This window comes from Calonectris borealis, chromosome 11 (genome assembly GCF_964195595.1).
Source record: "Calonectris borealis chromosome 11, bCalBor7.hap1.2, whole genome shotgun sequence".
NCBI lineage: Eukaryota > Metazoa > Chordata > Aves > Procellariiformes > Procellariidae > Calonectris > Calonectris borealis.
The window spans coordinates 2,702,580-2,721,493 of NC_134322.1; the positions used below are offsets into that span (position 1 = coordinate 2,702,580).

Here is an 18,914-nt window from a genome sequence, read left to right on the forward strand (position 1 = left end):
AGCCTGATTGAGAGACTACCCACTATCCACCTGATGCTCTCAGCTGAGCTCACTGAATTGCTCTCAGTGCAAAAATGCCTGTCAAAGGAATGCATACAGGCTCAGTAATACATTGGGAAACAGAAGTCAGTGTTGCTTCATCTACATGCCTTAGGAAGGTCTGGTGATGTAACAGTTGCCACAGATACTATACAAGGTACAAATTATAATCATCTTACTGCCAACATCTGGTCAAGTTTAAGATGGGAATCTTATAAAGCTTCTAGTTACACCTCCTCGTGCTTTTCTGAGCTTGGGTTCAATCTCAGCTCAGGGTTGGTTTTTTTTTTTAAACTTTAATAAATGCATTCTCTGATTCAATGTTTCAATGAATTATTTCCATTATTCCCTTTTTCACTGCCTGAAATTGAAAAAAAGGCTCCTGAAATTTTAACCCTTCACATCACAAAGTGACAAAGACTCTCAGAACCTCATATAAGCCATGCTGTAATTAGTTAGACTTTCTACCGACTTAGTCGGCTTTGGATCAGTCCCCGAAACAAAGCCCCCCTTTGCTGTGATACAGCAAAGCATTGGGGCAGATATTTCACTTTAAGAATACATTAAATCTCCATTGGCGTCACTTGGTATTCCACTTGAGTAGAAATTGCTATTGAGTACTAGTAAGGCCTCATCTCTGAAATTTATCTCTGAAAAGGCAAAAGTAAAAGCCATTGTTTTTTTTGCTGGTTTTTTTTTTGTTTGCTTGTTTTAATAAATAAGTTACAAGAAGTACCAGGCCATGCCACCAAACAACTGTCACTATAAGAGCTCACCCCAGCTGTACAAGAATTGAGATTATCCTAGTTCATCTTCACACTTTCCCCATGAAGTTTAAAAGTTTACCTAGGAAATAAGGAGCCTGGCAATTTAGAAGGTGGTTCTCCCAGGCTATGCTCATGTGAGTAAAGTCTTCCTTTCCCTCGCAGACCTGACACTCCAGTCCCATTGACAGCTATCCTGAGGCTGCAGAGTACCTTTTGCATTCCTTTGCTGCTCTTCTCCACATGTACTGTCCAGGCAGAAACAGACGGGTCCCTACCGCTGAACTAGTATTAGTAGTTCATCCATAAATAACTGATTTCCAACTCACTGGTACGCTGTGCGGCACTTTTCCCTAGCATTTTTCAAAGTGGTCTGCAGAGCGGGTGGTGATCAGCACTGCAACCATTTCACAGGTGAAGGGATCATTTCACAGGACGGGGTCAGCCTGGCACTCCCCTGACTCTCCCCAGTGCTGTGCAATGCTGCCTCTTGGTGGAGCGCAGCTAAATGCTCTGCAAGGCTCAACTTTTCTCTCCAGCCTAAGCCTCTAAACCCGAACAGAAGCAAAACTAGTCTCAGTGCCTTTAGTTATTAAGGTGCTTTATCTGTCCAGTTCCTTACAATTTGTGTCTGCCTGCTGCATGAGAAAAGGACCTAATGTCATACCTAGTAGGGTAGCATTAAAGATAAAATGCCCGAGGGGTGTGTTTAAAACTGGTAGTTAAATTGGACAGCCAGAAGCACTGAATTCATAAGCTAAGTTGAATATCCATAGAAAGAACAATTGTACTATTTTAGTAATGAGCTAATTCAACTAATCCAAATAATGAACTAATTCAACCCCTTCCAAAACAATTAATGAACTCTTACACATTATCAATTTACAGTGCTTGGGGACCTTCATTAATTGTCACTATTCCTAGTTGTTATATGTATTTATGTTATGGGTGCAGTGTAAAGATGGACATGGAAAAAAAATATAGCTGTGCCTTTTTGTTCATACTCACAAACAGTGATGGGAAAACCTCCAAAAGCATTCTCGATGTTTTGTAGTTGTCAAGACACTTCATTTTCTCTCATTCCCAAGCTTCAGAAGCTTCCTCTTTGTGATTGCAAACAGATGATGGTAGAGCATGCAATTAGACTAATACAAGTAAATTCCAATCAGTGGTAGCCTGCAGCAGCTTCTCAGTGTTCACATCAAATGGAGGCCAACTCTTAGCACGAAGCTGTCAGCAGGAAAAGATAAATTAAAATTGATTTTTAGAAGCAAACTTCTGTGACCTTCTTCATTGCACCCAGAAGTATCTGTAACATCTGTCATTTATTATATATCCTGGTTGGGATTTTCAACCATCCACTGAGCTTGGGCATTCAAAATCCAATATGCACCTTTGACTATATCAGTGCAGTGTCTCATGAGTTTTGACCATTTGGGAGAAATAGCGTTCCACAAAAGGGGGAAGTGTTTGCACCTCTCTACATGCACCAAGAAACATTATTAAGAATATACAATTTAGGATCTTATTTGAAAATGACACCTTTAAAATTTGAGCTTTAAGTACAACTAGAATATATTCTGCAAATTTACCCTATCCTCGCCCATCTTTACAATCTTTCTTTGCAAAACAGAGACGGCAGATTCTCAAATATTTTAGTTTTTCCAAAAATTACCCCGGCAAAACCAGTGGTTAGTGATAACAGCTATTCAGTTCGCTTAATGGGCATAAAATATGATACCACTACCTTTCATAATAGTGTAGGAACTAAGTAAATATGGTGTAAGTTTCAGAGTTACCTATCTTGATCTCATCTCAGGGATCACAGTTCTGTCACAGATCTTCCAGACTTCTGGAGGTTTTCTTAAGATGGAGACTGTCTTCAGAAGCTGCCCACAGATTTCCCAGGATACAAGAAGATTGGTATCCCCCACAGTGGGAGGCCAGCAGAGGTACCTCTGTCAAACTGGGTACCAAACAGTTGCATGGTAAAATTCTGCTAATGGTGCCAGCCAATGTTATCAGTGCATTGCACCCCAGATGCCCCGGAAGGGGTGTCGAGCCTCCTGGTAGTCCAAGGGAAGCAGACCAGGTCAGTTGATGGCATAAAGAGCTGGGGAAAAGGCATATAAGAAGGTCAGGTCCACCAGAGTTTATTGGGTAAAGAGCAGAGCTGTGCAAACATGACCACATCAGTCTGGCTAAAAGCATTTAGGTAAGAAATAAAAATGGCTCTAAGCATGGAAAAGTTGTCAATCTTTATTCTAAATTTACTGGGCAGCCCTGGTGTATATATGCAGGTTCAAAACCAGACTTTTTAGAGCAGAGTGAGTCTTCGGTGTCCTTGATCTCTTTTTTTAGGCAATAAAATGCATCTCCCACATTTCCAAACACTCCTTTCTGCCCTTAGAATTCACTCAGTCATAAAAAACAGTTCTGAACATCTTCTCTGTTAACAACTATATTCCCCCAGCTGCTTCAAGTCAAAGCAACATGATTGATTGTAAAGCAAGGCATCCTCATTTCAATTACTTCCCATTTTCTATTTTTCTCTGAAAAGCAAGTCCAGGCCATTAGTACAGTTGAGCGTTAGACAAAAAGTTTCCAAAAACAGCTAACATAATGCAACGAAAGTCATTTTGTAATACAGAAAAATACAAGTACAGTTATACAAGTGTTCTTGTTCCAAGAACAATTGTAAGTGGGTTTTGTTTTGATTTTGAAAAATCTCCAATATCTCAGGGTAGTTGCAGTAGACCACACACTGGAAAAATTACGTGGTTTTCTGGTCACTGTATAATAAGAAAGGATTTTTCTCTCTGAGACAGAAAAGGCCTATTCAAGGTTGGAAAGGGAGTGCAACTCGGAAGAATGAAGACTCAGGAAGCTGGGGAGATAGGTTATAATTGTGTGAGGATGATTTGGTCTAGTTGTCTGAACAGCTGCCAGGGAATCGGGAAAGAGAGCTTGTACTTTTTCATCAGCCTAGGCAAAACATAAGGACTAAAAGCAAAAATCAAATAAATACCAGTTTTATGGTATCTGCTACTAGGGTGACTCCATCTCTGGTTGTCTACCTGGAGATAAGAGCTTGTGCAACATGAAGTGTAGCATAGATAGAAAATAAAGTGGGAGGATAATATCAATTCGTTTAAGATAGTGGGTTTTGTGCCAAAGTTTTTGTGATATGGTCACACAGTATTCAGCAGCAAGACAATACCTAAATATCTACATCATTTATGGATGAAGATCCACCCCAGGCTGTAGACAAGTGAACACAAGATAAGCCGTAAATTGAGAGTCAGTCGTGACTTTCCCCTGACTTCACAACCCACCATAGTAAGCCAGCTGCATAACCTACTTTCCAGGTTATTTTACTGCAGTCATTGGGCAATTTTGGATGGACTCCACTGAATAAATTTTTTTTAACATTCTTTTTACCAATAAAACACAATAAAAAATTTTATAGCCTTGATGTGTTTCTGGCACATTTTAAAAACTGCTGCTAATAAAACTTTTCCAAGATGAAACAAGAGGAAAAAATGACCAAGCTGTAGCAATGTAAATATCTCATGACTTTTTTTTTTTTGCAAAGTTGGGCTTTTATGCAGGAAACTGGGAAACAACATCACAGAAAAAGATTGTGTTAAGAGAAGAAAACCCATGTAAGCACAACTTACAGAGTGGAACAGTATCATGTTTCCAGCAGCCCATGTTAAATGTAGTTTGAAAGAATCATGTTTTCACGCACACCAAGGGCTTGCTCCTTCTGACCGCTGAAGTCAGTGACAATTCACCAAATGACTTTAGCGATGCATGAGCTAGTCCCTAAAGCAGCAGACTGGCTTGTACGTTTGGCACTGGGCACAGAGCCAAGAGATCTGAGTTCAGTTCCTAGTTTGATACAAACTCCCTGTGCGATTTCTGTCCAATCTCCCTGGGCCTCAGCTTCTCATCCGTAAAGAGGAGTGATCTATCTTTGTCTGCTTCCACTGTCAGTCCTCTGAATAGTCATAGTCTCTCTCCTGCCACGCCAAAGCCTTTGGTTTTGTTGTGTTTTTTAGGTGCAATTGTGATTTAATAAGGAATGACTAATGCACACCATTAATCATCATAACTCTAGCATCATACAGCACTGCAGTGACACTGCCCTACCCAGTTCTGCAGGAGATAAAGCATGCCAAATGTATAGCAAGTACTTAAAAATGCACCTTAAGCACCAAACTCATCTGCAGTAGGCTGACCTATGTATACAATAGTGCCGTTTATGTGCACCATAAATCACAAAGTGCATGAGCTGGTTTTTCACTTTTGAGATCAGCGGCAATATACGAACTACAATGCTGTTACTTACTTTATGCTACCAGGCAACATTTTTAATGTTTTTTTTCATGCTCTTTCATGAATTGACCACGAGAGGGCACCAGTACTGCTCTTAAAAAAAAAAAAAAAAAAAAAGAGAAAAACCCAAGTTGCTAAATAAATAAATGGAATTCGCTTACAAACTGTATAGCTTCAAAGGCATAGGATAGCAGGTTCCACGGTCACGAGTCACCCACGCACAGAAAGACCAAGTGTCAGGCAGCTAGTTGGGTGCACTGCAGTGGGGGAGAAAATCATCCAGCTACCTAGAGCCAACAGAGCTGGTGCTTTTTACGCTTCCCTACAAGGCTCCCTTTGCTTACAGACCCCCTTTCTTTAGGGTGGATGGGTGAAAGGTTCACACATCTTTTTGTATCAGTGCTGTCCAGAGCCTCCCTCTGCAGCACCTCCGTCCTACCTCAGGCCTCCTGCACAGGAGCAGCGGTTATCTTCACTGCTACTCTTGGGGGGCTCATCCCCTTCTCTCTCAGCAGAGAAAGGCTTTTCATTCCTGAAAGCCAGGTGAGCAGCAATGTCTGAAACCACACGTTTTCAGCCCAGCAAGCCCTAGCAATGGGTTTGCTCGTTTCATAGTCTTTTCAATGCATACTATTTATGAGGGCGGACTGAATGATAACTCACAGAACTAAAAGTATGGACAGCTATAGCTCAAGCTGAACAGCTGACCTCCAAGATGGGGAGAGTTGTTTCTTCCACAAAGACATCACCATAAGGAATTCCTCTAGAAACAGGAGAAAAGAAAAACATATTATTTTTCAAGACTGCATCCTGAATATCTGATTCAAAATTATGCCATGTAAAACCAAAACCCTTGGCCTCACAAAATCTCCCAGTGAGATCTCCCTGCCAAATACCATCTAGGATATAGACATTTGCACCAAGAGAAAAACGTCTACAAATACCCTATTCAAGAGCAAGTGCAATTATATATGAATGTATAGATCACTCGCAAAGCTAATTTTGCTTACAAAGGAAAAATACCTCATTGCTAAAAGATTCGTATGGTTAAGCTAAACCTTTTCCTGCAGCATTGACTGTGAATACAAAAGGATTGTTCTTTTTTGTTTTGGCTGTAAGTGAACGAAATGCTGTTTTCAACTAGATGTTTCTCCCGAGTTTTTGTGACAGTTGGATTAATTCTGTGCAATTATTCTGTGAAAGTAAATTTATTCTGAATGCCCTGGTAAATTTCTGGCAGTTCAGAGGAAGCTCCCAGTTGGGACACATCCATTGCGAAGAACACCAGGTAAGCCAGAAATGGGGGAAAATTAAAATAACTCGATCTATAATCAGGGTAGAAGGTAATATAGCTGCTAGAGAACAAGAGAGTCAAAAGGGTGTTTTACAGTACCAGCCTTACAGTCTAAAGTTGATGAAACTTTTTGCACTATTTGAATAGCTGTTTCTTCTACTGTATTTGTAAAGGTATGTGCCAGAAAAACAGAGCAATAAAGAGTTCCAAAAAGCATGTATTCATCTGAAAAGAAAATGAATTGATAGAATATTCCACAAGGAACTGTGCATAAAATAAGACTATTTTCTTCAATACAGGGTGTTGTAAAATCATGTTTGTTTAAAAATGTGTTTCTTGCGCTTGAGCAATTCTTGAAGTACTGAAATTCTTTCTAATACAGTTAACAGGCCAAAGAGGGAAAAAACATACTGATTTTGATTCAACTGTTATTCCTAGCTCCAAATGAGTTACCCAAAATATGAATCAGATAGTTACAAATATCTAAAACCATAATAAACACCGTAAAATGTTATTAAAGCTGTGTTCTAACTTTGGAACAGAAATATCAGCACCCCTGCAAAAGCATACAGTCCTATTCCCATAGGGTTAATGCTTCAGCTACAGAAACCAATTATATACCTCGCAGAACACATTTTCTGTTCTCCTTGCTTCTTTTCACGTGACTGCCAGTCATTGCTAACAAGAATACAAAGGGCAACGCTAAATTTAAACTTATTGACTAGGCTGAAGAGCTAGATTTGACTGTCAGTGTCTAAATTAAAATCGTATGTATTTGCAACATTTGATATTCAAAATAAATATACTTATAGAGTATTGAGACCCTGTGATTTTTTAAATGGTTGTAGTCTGCTCTTTTTTTTTTCCCGTGCAATTTAAATGTTCACATTAGAAATGCAGAGGTGAAGATTCTTTTAATCGAGGCTAAAGGCCTTTGATGTTGAAGTAGATACCTCTTCCCAAACCAGTTCCTGCGTTAATTAGGAGATATGAAATGCTCTTTAATAAGCGCAGAAGAACGAGAGGTCTCTGAGGTCATACATTTTTTACACGTTCTGAAAAGTAGTTCCTTCACCTTTTGGTTTTAGCCAAACTTGGTTTTTTCATTTTGGACAGGAACCAATCTGCAAGCAACACAGGTATTACACAGGCTGGATCTGCTATCACAGATCACTAGACGCTTGACCTACAGCCCAGGGAAGTCAATGCAAAGATTCCCACCAGGCTTTGGTGCAGGTCCTAAATTTTCACATGCGGGAGACAGATGCTACAAAATCATGGTAAAAAGCAAGTCAGAAATAAACTGTTGCTTAGTTCTGTTTAGCCAGTCTCTCCCGTTACTGACCCCTCCTAACAGAGAAGGTGAAGGAGCACGCAGCGCGCTCACCATGCGTCACCTGATTCTGAAGGTGGTTTTTCCACCCTCATTCTGTCACTTGCCCCAGGGCTGCGCAAGAGGAGCTGATGAGAAGAGATGCTGTGTAAAATGCAGTAACCTTCTTGCATGTTGCAGAAAGATGCAGCAAGGCTGGTTTCATACAGGCAGGCAAGGACATGATATTTTCAGACCTTCATTTACCTGCTCTTGGGACCCCTAAGGCTGTTAAATGCTCTGTCTCACATAAGCAGTCCAATTGATTGGCTTAGTGTACATGTCCAATCCTGTAATCCCACTTTGCTTTTCAAAGCTCCAGATGTATTTACTTTTTATACAATGCTCCAATGCAAAATATCATTATTTTTAATAAGATACTTGTTCTATTTTTCCTCGCTTTCTAACCCCATCTTCAAATTCACCAACAGAGGCTCAGGAATGTAAAACATATCCTTTGGGAACTGTATAAATTTGGGGAAAATAGTGCTGTTCTACAAAGCCTTTCCGAAACTTTATTTAAAATGGTTAAAATTGGTCATCCCACCAATAGTTTAACCTGATTTAGCAGTTAAAAATATAGTGCATACATAGTAGCATTTTAAATTGATGCTGGAACTGGATAAAAGGGACATAATCAAGACTAAATCTGCAATTACTAAAACTGCAAAATTCCAAGTATTAATTTTCCTTTTCAACTTCCATAAGGTTTGCTTCCATTACATATTTAGGTGGCAAGATGCTAGCAGCATAATCACTTTTATTTCTTGCTCCCACTCACAATCACTATTTGCAGGGTTTTAGTTACTGACACTGGTGGGACAGTTTGAAATCCAGAACAAAATAGCTACCAACAAAGAGACTTTTAGAATATAGTAAAGATAAGTAACATTATGGAAAATATGCAGGGAGCACTTCTAATAGCTATAATTTTGCGCTTCATTCTTCTCTCATTTTCATCACCCTGCCAGAAGCTTAACTGCATCTTCTAGTTAGGTCAAGCACTGCTTTTAGCCTTCAATGAACATCGTATCCATTCAGCAGAAAAAATCAGCTTTCCCTTTTTGATCACTCTAAGCCTACTTGGTAGAGCAGCAGTACTTGACAATGCTCTTCTATTTCATCAGGTGGGAACTTGCAGAGAACACTTTGCAGTGATGAAATTAACAGCGATGAAGACTTACATTTTGAGAATATGGTATATGCTTGTGCCGGCAATACGGCTGAATACAGCTGAGGATTTCCAGTGGACAAAGAATAATCCAGGCTCTTTCTATTACGGCACTTTTCCAGCTGGTACTTTTGAACTACAGTTGATTGTGGGTTTTGTAATGCTCTAGATCCACTTGTCTGTTCACACAAGAAAGCTACCAAAAGGTTTTCCTTGTCCTTCCTGGGAAATGGCAGAAACAAAAATTCAGGCTTTTGCAGAATGCATACTTAATATCATCTTTTGCACCTAGCCCTGGAAATACAAGGATTCACATAACCCTGCACTTCATATAGTCACTTAAAACAGTAAACTCCAAGTAAATGCTAATAGATTAGTATTTCGTATCCAGATCTGCCTTTCCTGTCTGTGATTGCATAAGATGCACAGCATAACAAATTACACCTGAGAACTCTTCTCCTTTTTCATAAATTATCTACAGCTAATCAAGTATTAGAAACTAAAAGTATCCTTTGTTATGCAGCTAACTTAAGAAATAAACGTGAGTGAAATTGTGTTGGGTTTGTTTCAAGCTGTTTAGTAGTATCTAATTCACTCTTCAGGACTACTTTCTGAAACCTTGTCCTTTCTTCAACATATATTTATACACACTCGCAAGTTTCATTCAACCAAAATCAAAACTAAAAAGATATAAGCACTGATTTGTTTTCATGCTCAAGTTTTTAAGTGGCTTATGAAATGGATGTCTTGTCCTTTTGTATAATACTAGGAAAATAATCCAGAATCTTTCTATATATTTTACGTAACAACAGCTAAACTTGTAATCGCTAAAAAACCCATAAAAAATAGCAGGCAGAAATGTAGGAACCTAATTTTTTCTTACAGTAAGACATTTCTGCCATGCTATCAATGCACTACCTCATTACTGTAAAATAATAGTAACAAGGTTTAATATATGAAAGAATTAGATTCCTTTTTCAGTGCATCAGAAAAGGATACCTTCAGTCTATACCACATTTTCAGACAGTCCCTTTTTATGCACTGATAAAGTTTCACGTAGAAAACATTGGCCTCTTGTTCAGTAGGCATGCAATCATGCAGATTTCACACAAAGCTATGCAGCTGTGAAGGTGTATCAATTCCTTCCTCATATGAAAATCTAGTACAAAGACCATTTTTGCAGGAAAATGTTTAAATCATAACTTACTTCTTTTCACTTTTAGGTTTTTTATGGGGTGTTGGAAGTTCTGCATACCAGACTGAAGGGGCCTGGGACAAGGATGGGAAAGGACCAAGTATCTGGGATGCTTTTACTCACAATAAAGGGAAAACATTTAGAAATGAGACAGGAGATTCAGCATGTGATGGCTACTACAAAGTTAAGGTATCGTAAAGAGCCATTTCATGATACTGATTTCCCATTTTGAAATAACAGCAAAGATTAAATGCTTTAGTTACTCCATAGGCTCATCTAACTTAGGAAGTCAAGGGATGATATTTTCAATTAGTTCAGTAAAATCTTCTTTCCTAATAATCTCATAGAATCCATAATACCACAGCATTTCCCAAATATGTCTCAGTTTTTCAGGATTTTGTGTCCAAAGAAATATTCCAAATTTTGTGGGAAGTCCAAACGCTTAGTTAGAACAACAATGAACGCGTTTGAGCTTTGAATAAAATTAACATCTTTTTTTGTGTATTTGAGCAGTTTTAAAGGTTTTCTATGTATATCTAAGAATAATAAAACCACCAGATGCTTTAAAATTCAGTCTGAATGTTTTCCATTTTTTTTAACAGATAACAAATAAATAATCAATGCAGCTCTATTAGCAATATGTTTCCAAGCTTAAAACTATCAAAAAACTTTTAGATTTACTGTCCTGGAGGAAAGACAGACGCACAGCAAGAGGAATCCCAATGACTGTGATAAGCCTATATTATATAATTGGAATTCCAACTAATTTGATAGAAGTTATATTCCACAGAGGTTTTTCCACATATATGAAATCCAAGGGAGAACCAGAGGTCTCAGCAAGAATTAAGAAGAAAGAAACTAATTATGCCTTACTATGCGAAAATGGGAAAACGCAGGAGAGATTTCATTTGATCTCTCTCAAACAAGTACAAGTTGAAAGAACAGCTTAATAAAAACCCACAGAGAGGTTGGAACTCTGAGGCTCACTGGGCTGTTACATCAGAAGAGAGGTGTTCAGTTACATGGTCCTCTTTATAAAAAAGCACTCTTCCTCTATTTGCTTTCATCATCAGAATTCTCTTTGCACTGGCTCATATACCATCAATTTCTAATTTCATTTAATATCGAAGATGTATGATTTCTTAGGAGAAGAACATGTATTTATACTGAATTTATTTTTTGTGCTAACTCTAGTATGATACAGTATATGAAAGCCTGTATAATCATCGTTTTGCACCTAAGCTGAAATGTTTGAGGTCAAGATTTACAGGCTTATATTATTTTTTTAAAAATGCACGTTACAAATTCTGACATAAATATAATTCTGTTGCAGAATACCTCAAGTCATTTTTCCGTCCTCTATTTGATGGTTAATCCATTCAGTTTCCATGGTTGCTAACACAAAATGTTACAAGACTTCTTTGGAGAGGAAAAAAAAGGTGAAAAAGGAGGTATACAAGTAGAAAGAGCCATCATCTCAAAGCAAATGCAGAAAATAACTGATGGAATCCTCTTTTGTGCAACTCTTCTGTAGATTTTCTGCATTCAGTACTATTTAAGACAGATGAATAACTGAAGAGTTATTCTGCTCGGACTTGAGATATGTTAATTGGATTTTCTTTTCACAGGATGACATTCAGTTATTGAAGGAGCTGAAAGTTAATCACTATCTATTCTCTATCTCATGGCCTCGGATTATGCCCACTGGCATCAAAAGTAAGCACAACAATTTCACCATATTCTTACCAGTATTAGTAGGCAAATAATTTTACTCCTGAGTATACCATAGTTGTTTAACATTACTGTTAAATAGATTTCTGTTTCTTTGTCTACAGAACAGGGTTTAACCATTACGCATCCATTACAGTATACCCATCACTGTAATGTAAAATTCCTTGGTTAAAATTTTTAGATTTCTATTCTTCCATTATTTGAAAAACAGTCTGGGTAATTTCTTGTCTGTGCGTTTCATCAGCAGAGCAATTGAATGAGAAGGGAATACAGTTCTACAATGATACAATTAATAGTCTTCTGGAAAACAATATTATCCCTATTGTGAGCCTCTACCACTGGGATCTTCCACAGGTTAGAAAATATTTAAATTAGTGAAATGTCTAATATAAATGCTTCTGATAGGAAATTCATTTCTAAGTTTAAGGACTATGTGTACTTTAGCATAATGTTTAAAGATGCCTGCATGCTTTTAAGTGTGCTTATAATTATTTTCTCTTCATTTGCATTTTATACACGTAGTTTATATACATTGAAGTTTTGAAAAATCTTCTGAGCTACTAAAATATAAATAAAAGTCTTTGTTAATAGGCAGCTGAACTTTAAATAACATTATTGATTCTTGAAATTCTTGTTTATGAAGGTTCTCCAAGAAAAGTATGGTGGCTGGCAAAATATAAGCATGATAAATTATTTTAATGATTACGCAAATCTGTGTTTTGAGAAGTTTGGCGATCGTGTGAAACACTGGATTACTTTTAGTAATCCTTGGGTAAGTTATCAATGCTTTCCTTCCAACCACTCCCATTACACAGTTCTGTTCCCAAAATTCTGTGGTAGTGAAGCTACAGGAAAGTAGGTTAAAAATCGGAGAGGAAGAGACTTACGCCATTAATCTTTGTACCCCAAAATCTCAGTGGCCAGATTCTGCACAAGGGCAGAGTTTTAAGACATGAAATTCCAGTGAAGTTTTGAAAAATCATCAGCTGGAGAGGAGAGAGGCACAGAAATCAGAAAGGCAGTTTAACTTGCCCTTCATGCATTTCATCAGGGAACAGCCAGCTGGCGAGTCAGTCCACCAACACGTTGTTTCCAACAAGCCACAGTGTGTTATCAACCAAGCAGTGGGGCAGTAGATGGGAGCCAAGGGGAGGGGAAGGAAAAAGGAGACTGGAGAGAAGAGATTGAGAGAGACACAGACCACGCAGAAGAGTGCAGGATCGAAGTCCATAGGACAGTAGCAAATTCATTAGCTCTGCTGTTCAAAGAATAACTAACTTTATGTATTCGTAGGCTGTTGCTGAAAAGGGTTATGAAACAGGAGAACATGCACCAGGACTGAAGCTTGGAGGATGCGGAGCATACAAAGCAGCGCACCATATAATTAAAGTAAAACTAAAATCGTGCTTTAAATTATGTGTAAATTAAGAATTTTTAGCAGGCTGATTAAGTTTTTTTGATTCTGCTCTTTAAACAGAAATACAGTTTTGCAATTATGTCATTTCCCACTAGCACATCAAAACTATCACCTGACTTTAAACCACCAATGCATATTCAGGTGTAGCATGAAATGACACTGTTGCAACAACTTAAATTTTTCCTTAGAATTTAAGTGTCTCTTTTACAGTAGGTTTCAAACTGGTTGAATAAGAAAATATCCAGGTTACTCTAGAAACAAGGAGTAAAATCCTGACCTGTTGAAATGAACTTGAATTTTGCAAGTGACTTCAGTAAGGCTGGCTCTTGTAAAAATAAACTTTCACTTGCCTGAATAACTTAGGCAAAGATATCCAAAGACTGGAGGCACTGGACAGAATGCTATACTGAATGCTGAGTATTACCTTCATGGGGACCTCCTGGAATTTAGGGAAGGAATCTTGCATAAATGCTTTTTTGACATCTTGTATGAAATGAAAGCTTCCACAAGATACATTAAAAATTATGTGATATTTTCAGACACACCTTAGTGCAAAAACTGCTCTTGATCTTCACTAGCTTTCTGTGCTGACTATGGCATAACAGATCAAAATGTGCATATGCTTTTTCTTTTTTAATTTACAGACTCATGCGAAGGTATGGCACTCTTACAATAACACATGGCGTAGTGAACAGCAAGGTAATAAGGATTCATTCTGTAATTATGCTTCTATTTCTATTAAGGGCTTAAAGATTATGCATAAACTGCAGAATTGTCACTTTGTGTTTTAAGGTATGGTTGGAATTTCCCTAACTAGTGACTGGGGTGAACCTGTTGATCCACATAGCCAAACAGACAGAGACGCTGCTGAAAGATACATACAGTTTCATTTGGGATGGTTTGCAAACCCAATTTACAGAGGAGACTATCCAGAAATTATGAAGAAATATGTAGGTAAGCCCCAGTAACCAACTGTAATGTAAATAAATTACACACTTAGAGCATATTGCAATGGAATAGCCCCTGACCAACATATACTTTAGTCAAGTATGAGGACACAGGTGAGACAAGGCTCAGCAACAAATGGCCCATGGGCTAGACACGGCTCCTGAGCAGTTTGGGGGTCATACCAGAACTAAAAAGTTGAGCTGCTGTTGAGCCCAACACTTGCACATCTGAGTGCTCCAGATTGGAAAGGAAGCAACTACCTCACTTTTCAGCTACAGTCCATTTTTAGTGGCCTAACCAAGAACACAAAGTTGTTAGATATTTTTCTGGATTTTCCACCTAAGGACAAAGAACCAGCAGTTTTTCATCACTAAAGCTTGCATTTCTTCAAGGTTCCACTATCTTTGTTTCACAGAGTGAAGAAGGTAGGCAATGTACCCAGCAGCAAAGCACTTCTGTTCTTGTCATGTTATGTTTCTAAGCATTCTGCTGACATTTATCATGTTCTTTGGAAAAAAAACCACTTTAATTCACTGTCTTCTCCATGAATTGTATGCAACTTATTTCTCCAAACCAAAAGGATGAAATATTATTTCATCTTAAAAAAAGCACTCAAATTAAACTGTCCTCTACACTAACACTAAGTTCAGGAAAACCATATTTATTGTTGGTGAGGTAAAGAAAACAAATTTCTGTGCTCCTCAGAAATATGTATCCTATAATTATTTTGATAGGTAGGAAGAGTGCCCAGCAGGGCCTGGGGACATCAAGATTACCAACTTTCTCAGTGCAAGAGAAAACCTATATTAAAGGCACATCGGATTTCCTGGGAATAGGTCATTTTACTACTCGTTATGTTATACAGAAGAGCTTTCCCTTTCTACAAGTGTCCAGTTACCACACAGACCGTGATTTGACTGAACTGGTGGACCCAAAATGGCCAGCTCCAGGACCTAAATGGTTATATTCTGTGCCTTGGGGATTCAGAAGATTACTCAACTTCATTAAGGTGATTGCAGAGTAAATCTTTAAAAGGAAGTGACAAAATGTCTGGTTACATGCAGAAGCTGCAGGAGCAGCGCTTATACTATTTTAGATTTTGAACAGTTTCACCTATATATTTGGGAAGTTTCTTTGCCAAAAAAACCACCTTAATTTCAGTTCAGAAAGCTACAGAACTCCTTAATTTTAAAATAAAAGCCATAGTTAACTTGAATTCCTAGATACACATTTTTCCTACTAAAGGTAACTGTAAGTAAATCTAGAAAATTGCTTTTAATCCATTTTACTAAGAATCTCACGTTCTGTCAAAATAAGATGATTTTGTTTATATGAACTGGTCTAAACATATCTTTGTTTGCAGACACAGTATGGGAACCCTCTCATTTATGTGACAGAGAATGGAGTTTCTGAAAAGGTACAGTGTACTCAACTGTGTGATGAATGGAGGATAAAGTATCTGAAAGGATATATTAATGAAATACTGAAAGGTAACTTTAAAAACATCTTTTTAATGCATGAGCTTTTTGAGCATTTTCACCTTCTGATTATGTTTTACTCCTGTAATTTACATCATAGAGAAATAAATATTTACAGATCAAAATGGACAGCAAACTAGACTAATAAATTTTCACAAAAATGACAACCTAGCCAAATGTACTGATGCTAATAAATACAATAACCTACATGAGATTTAATACTGTAATAGATCATCAGTTTCCACTTTTAGAAACGAGAAATTGCACCTAATTACCATTCTTATAGAGCCTCTAAGCTCTACGGTACCTAAGCCTTAGTACCTCTAAGCTAAAGATAACATTTTTAAAGAATCTAAATTACTTTATACTTTGCCACTTTTCTGTCCTTCTCCCCCATCCCCATCTCTTTCTGGTATAAAACAAAACACCTACAGAACCATATTTTAAGGACAACAAACATCAGCAACAAGTTTAACAATAATTTGTATTCTGTTCACAGCTCTAAACGATGGTGTTAATGTCAAAGGTTATACTGCCTGCTCACTGCTGGATAAATTTGAATGGAACAAAGGCTTCTCTGAAAGATTTGGATTTTATCACATTGATTTTAAAAACAAGAACAAACCACGATACCCAAAGGCATCTGCTGACTATTATAAAAAGATTATCAGTGCAAATGGATTCCCAAATCCAAGAGAGGTGATGTCAATTGCTAATTTTATTCTTTTTTCTTTTTCTTTTTTTTTTTTTTTAATATATGGGCAAATATCACATTGAATTTCATGAAACAACTTGCATGAATACGGTACATGAAATTTGACACTTTGGTTTTGTAAATTAGGGATGTGTTAAATACATAGGCCTCCAGAGACAGAGAAAGTGGAAACAACCTCAATTACTGTTTCTAAAGCATTTCACAAACTCTAACTGGACTTACTGATGTGAATAAAAAAAGCTAAATCGTAAGTTACCAGTGCTCTGTCAGATTTCTAGGCAGAAAATTACACATATGTGCTACCTTATTGGAAAATAATATAGAATATGTATGTGCTTTTTAAAATTTTATTAAACAATTAACTGTAAGAAATATATTGCAATAAAAATCACAAAGATACAAAGAAACTTTCAGAAAATCAGGTGTCGACAGAATAAAATAGTTTCAAGTCAATTGTAGTGGAAAAATGTTCAGGAACAAAGAAGCTGCTGTGAATGAGACAGAATATTACAGTCTAATAGAACTGCTGCATGTCAACCTTCTTAGGTGGAAAACTGGTATCAGAAGGCCATGGACACTTGCTCTACCACACACCAACTCCTTGCTACAGGTAATTATGTATCTTCTGTTTTGTTTTATAAAAGCATATTATGTAACTTTCAGATTTTAAATTTCTCTGTGAATATTACTATTAGCAGGTCCTAAAACGAATTTTCTCCCTGGAAGCACAAAAGCTTTCAAATACAAGTCTCTAAAGAAAAATGTCTTTCTTTACTCCTTCCAACTAAAATCACTGTAGCTAAATGGATCAACTTTGGATGTTAATGGAATACACAAACTGTAAGAGTTAATATTTAAAATTAAGGCTGACAGTATTATCCTTAAAATAATAAAAGTGCTAAATGCTCTTTCAAACATAAAACAAAACCAGAGAAATCAAGACAACCATGCAGACAGAAAAATCTCTAAAATATTTGACTTCTACATAAAATGAAACTATTAAAAAAACGGGCTAAGTACTAGCCTAAGGTAGTGTTAAGCCACGTTTCTGCTCTTTCATACTCCTGGTAACAAAACTAACAGCAGCACAACTTACAACAGCTGCTTAAGTATACGTAAATACAGCAGACTTTGCCTGCAGTTTCCACGGTGCCAGGCTAATCCATCTCACGTAAGACCTTCCCAATGTAATTCAGGACCTTTCCTAATTCCTGAACTAGGAGAATAGTCTATCGCAGTGGATTTCTGAAACTTCTAAGAAAGATGAAATAAGTATTATAAAGTCTCATATGAAGGATGAGAGAAATTCCACATGATAGAAAACGTCAAAGCAGTCATCCTAAGTTTATCCTACTTAGCCTCAACTGCTGAGTGATACGTTCTATGTGAATTAACTGTGTTTACTGAACTCTTCGAGGCTTATCTGTGGAGCAAAATTCTACAAAATAAAACCCATTTAATTTTTCAGAGCTGCAAAGCAATCATAAAAAGTCTAAAGTGCTTCCCAAGGATTTCTCTTTGACAATTTTATTTTCTACCCTTCCCTTGGGGAGCAAGAGGCAGGGCGCAAATAAAAATCAAAGGAACCGTAGAATACTGCTAATGCACTGAAGCTAATTCATAGTAAGCACAATTTTTGCCGCCCTTTGAGCATTGACATATCTTCAAAAATTTACCTTAGAAAGAAAGTAAGAAAGGAAAAACTGTCATGGATTTGCTCCAGCTTTTGCAGACCTAGGAAATTTTTTTGTTTGCTGTTTATGCCAATGTCAACATTTAACAAAATAATTTTAGCCATAAATGTTAAAAAAATCCTTAATGTATGTTAACTCCAAGTTAACAATTAGTATACTCCGGAATATTAAATTTCTTACGTATTACTCATTTCTCGAATTTTAGATTCCCTGATTACTCATATGGAAATGGTGACAGAGATTGTTCTTCCTACAGTTTTCACACTCTGCATACTCGTCAGTATTGTCCTACTAATATTCTACCTTCGAAATCATTGATAAAATTGCATGCTTACACACATCTTCATCTTGCATAATAAATAAAATGCAACTGTTTTATTATATTGGTTAAAGTTTACCACAGATGCTGCTTTTTATACCACTGTAAAGATAAAGAAATACTACTTTACCTATCCACCTAGTGCTTTTATAGTTTTTTCTATTCAATTCCTAATTTAATTTTTTTATCAAAACCCAAAGTACATTTTCTTTCTGCATCACTTTCTACTAATTTTAAGTAGCAGATTTTATGTTTCTTATTATTTTGGAAACTACTATACATTGGGTTCACCAGAAAAATAGTTAGCTAAGATTAAAGTGATTCAAATCCTGCCAGTACAAATTTCAAGTGATTAAAAGCTGTTTGCAAATTCTGATTTCAGTCTGTTCGTCAACAGACTTTTAATTATCATGTAACTGCTATTTGAAGAGAGACA

General features: G+C 37.1%; 1 protein-coding gene across 1 annotated transcript; it reads left to right on the top strand.

Annotated features, from left to right (window-relative positions):
• The first annotated feature begins 8,982 nt into the window (after positions 1-8,982).
• LCTL (lactase like) lies at positions 8,983-18,477 on the top strand. Its single transcript, XM_075159556.1, has 13 exons — positions 8,983-9,106; positions 10,205-10,365; positions 11,805-11,892; positions 12,152-12,261; positions 12,551-12,679; positions 13,201-13,296; positions 13,969-14,023; positions 14,117-14,278; positions 15,007-15,281; positions 15,636-15,762; positions 16,250-16,449; positions 17,012-17,075; positions 18,365-18,477. Exons 1-13 carry the CDS (start codon positions 8,983-8,985, stop codon positions 18,475-18,477), a joined length of 1,704 nt encoding a protein of 567 aa, XP_075015657.1.
• Positions 18,478-18,914: the final 437 nt, after the last annotated feature.

Coding starts and splice junctions, on each gene's coding strand:
- LCTL (XM_075159556.1), top strand. CDS start 8,983: ATGAAGACTTACATTTTGAGAATATGGTATATGCTTGTGCCGGCAATA. Junction 9,107..10,204: donor TTACGGCACTTTTCCAGCTG/GTACTTTTGAAC, acceptor TTTCACTTTTAG/GTTTTTTATGGGGTGTTGGA. Junction 14,279..15,006: donor AATTATGAAGAAATATGTAG/GTAAGCCCCAGT, acceptor TTATTTTGATAG/GTAGGAAGAGTGCCCAGCAG.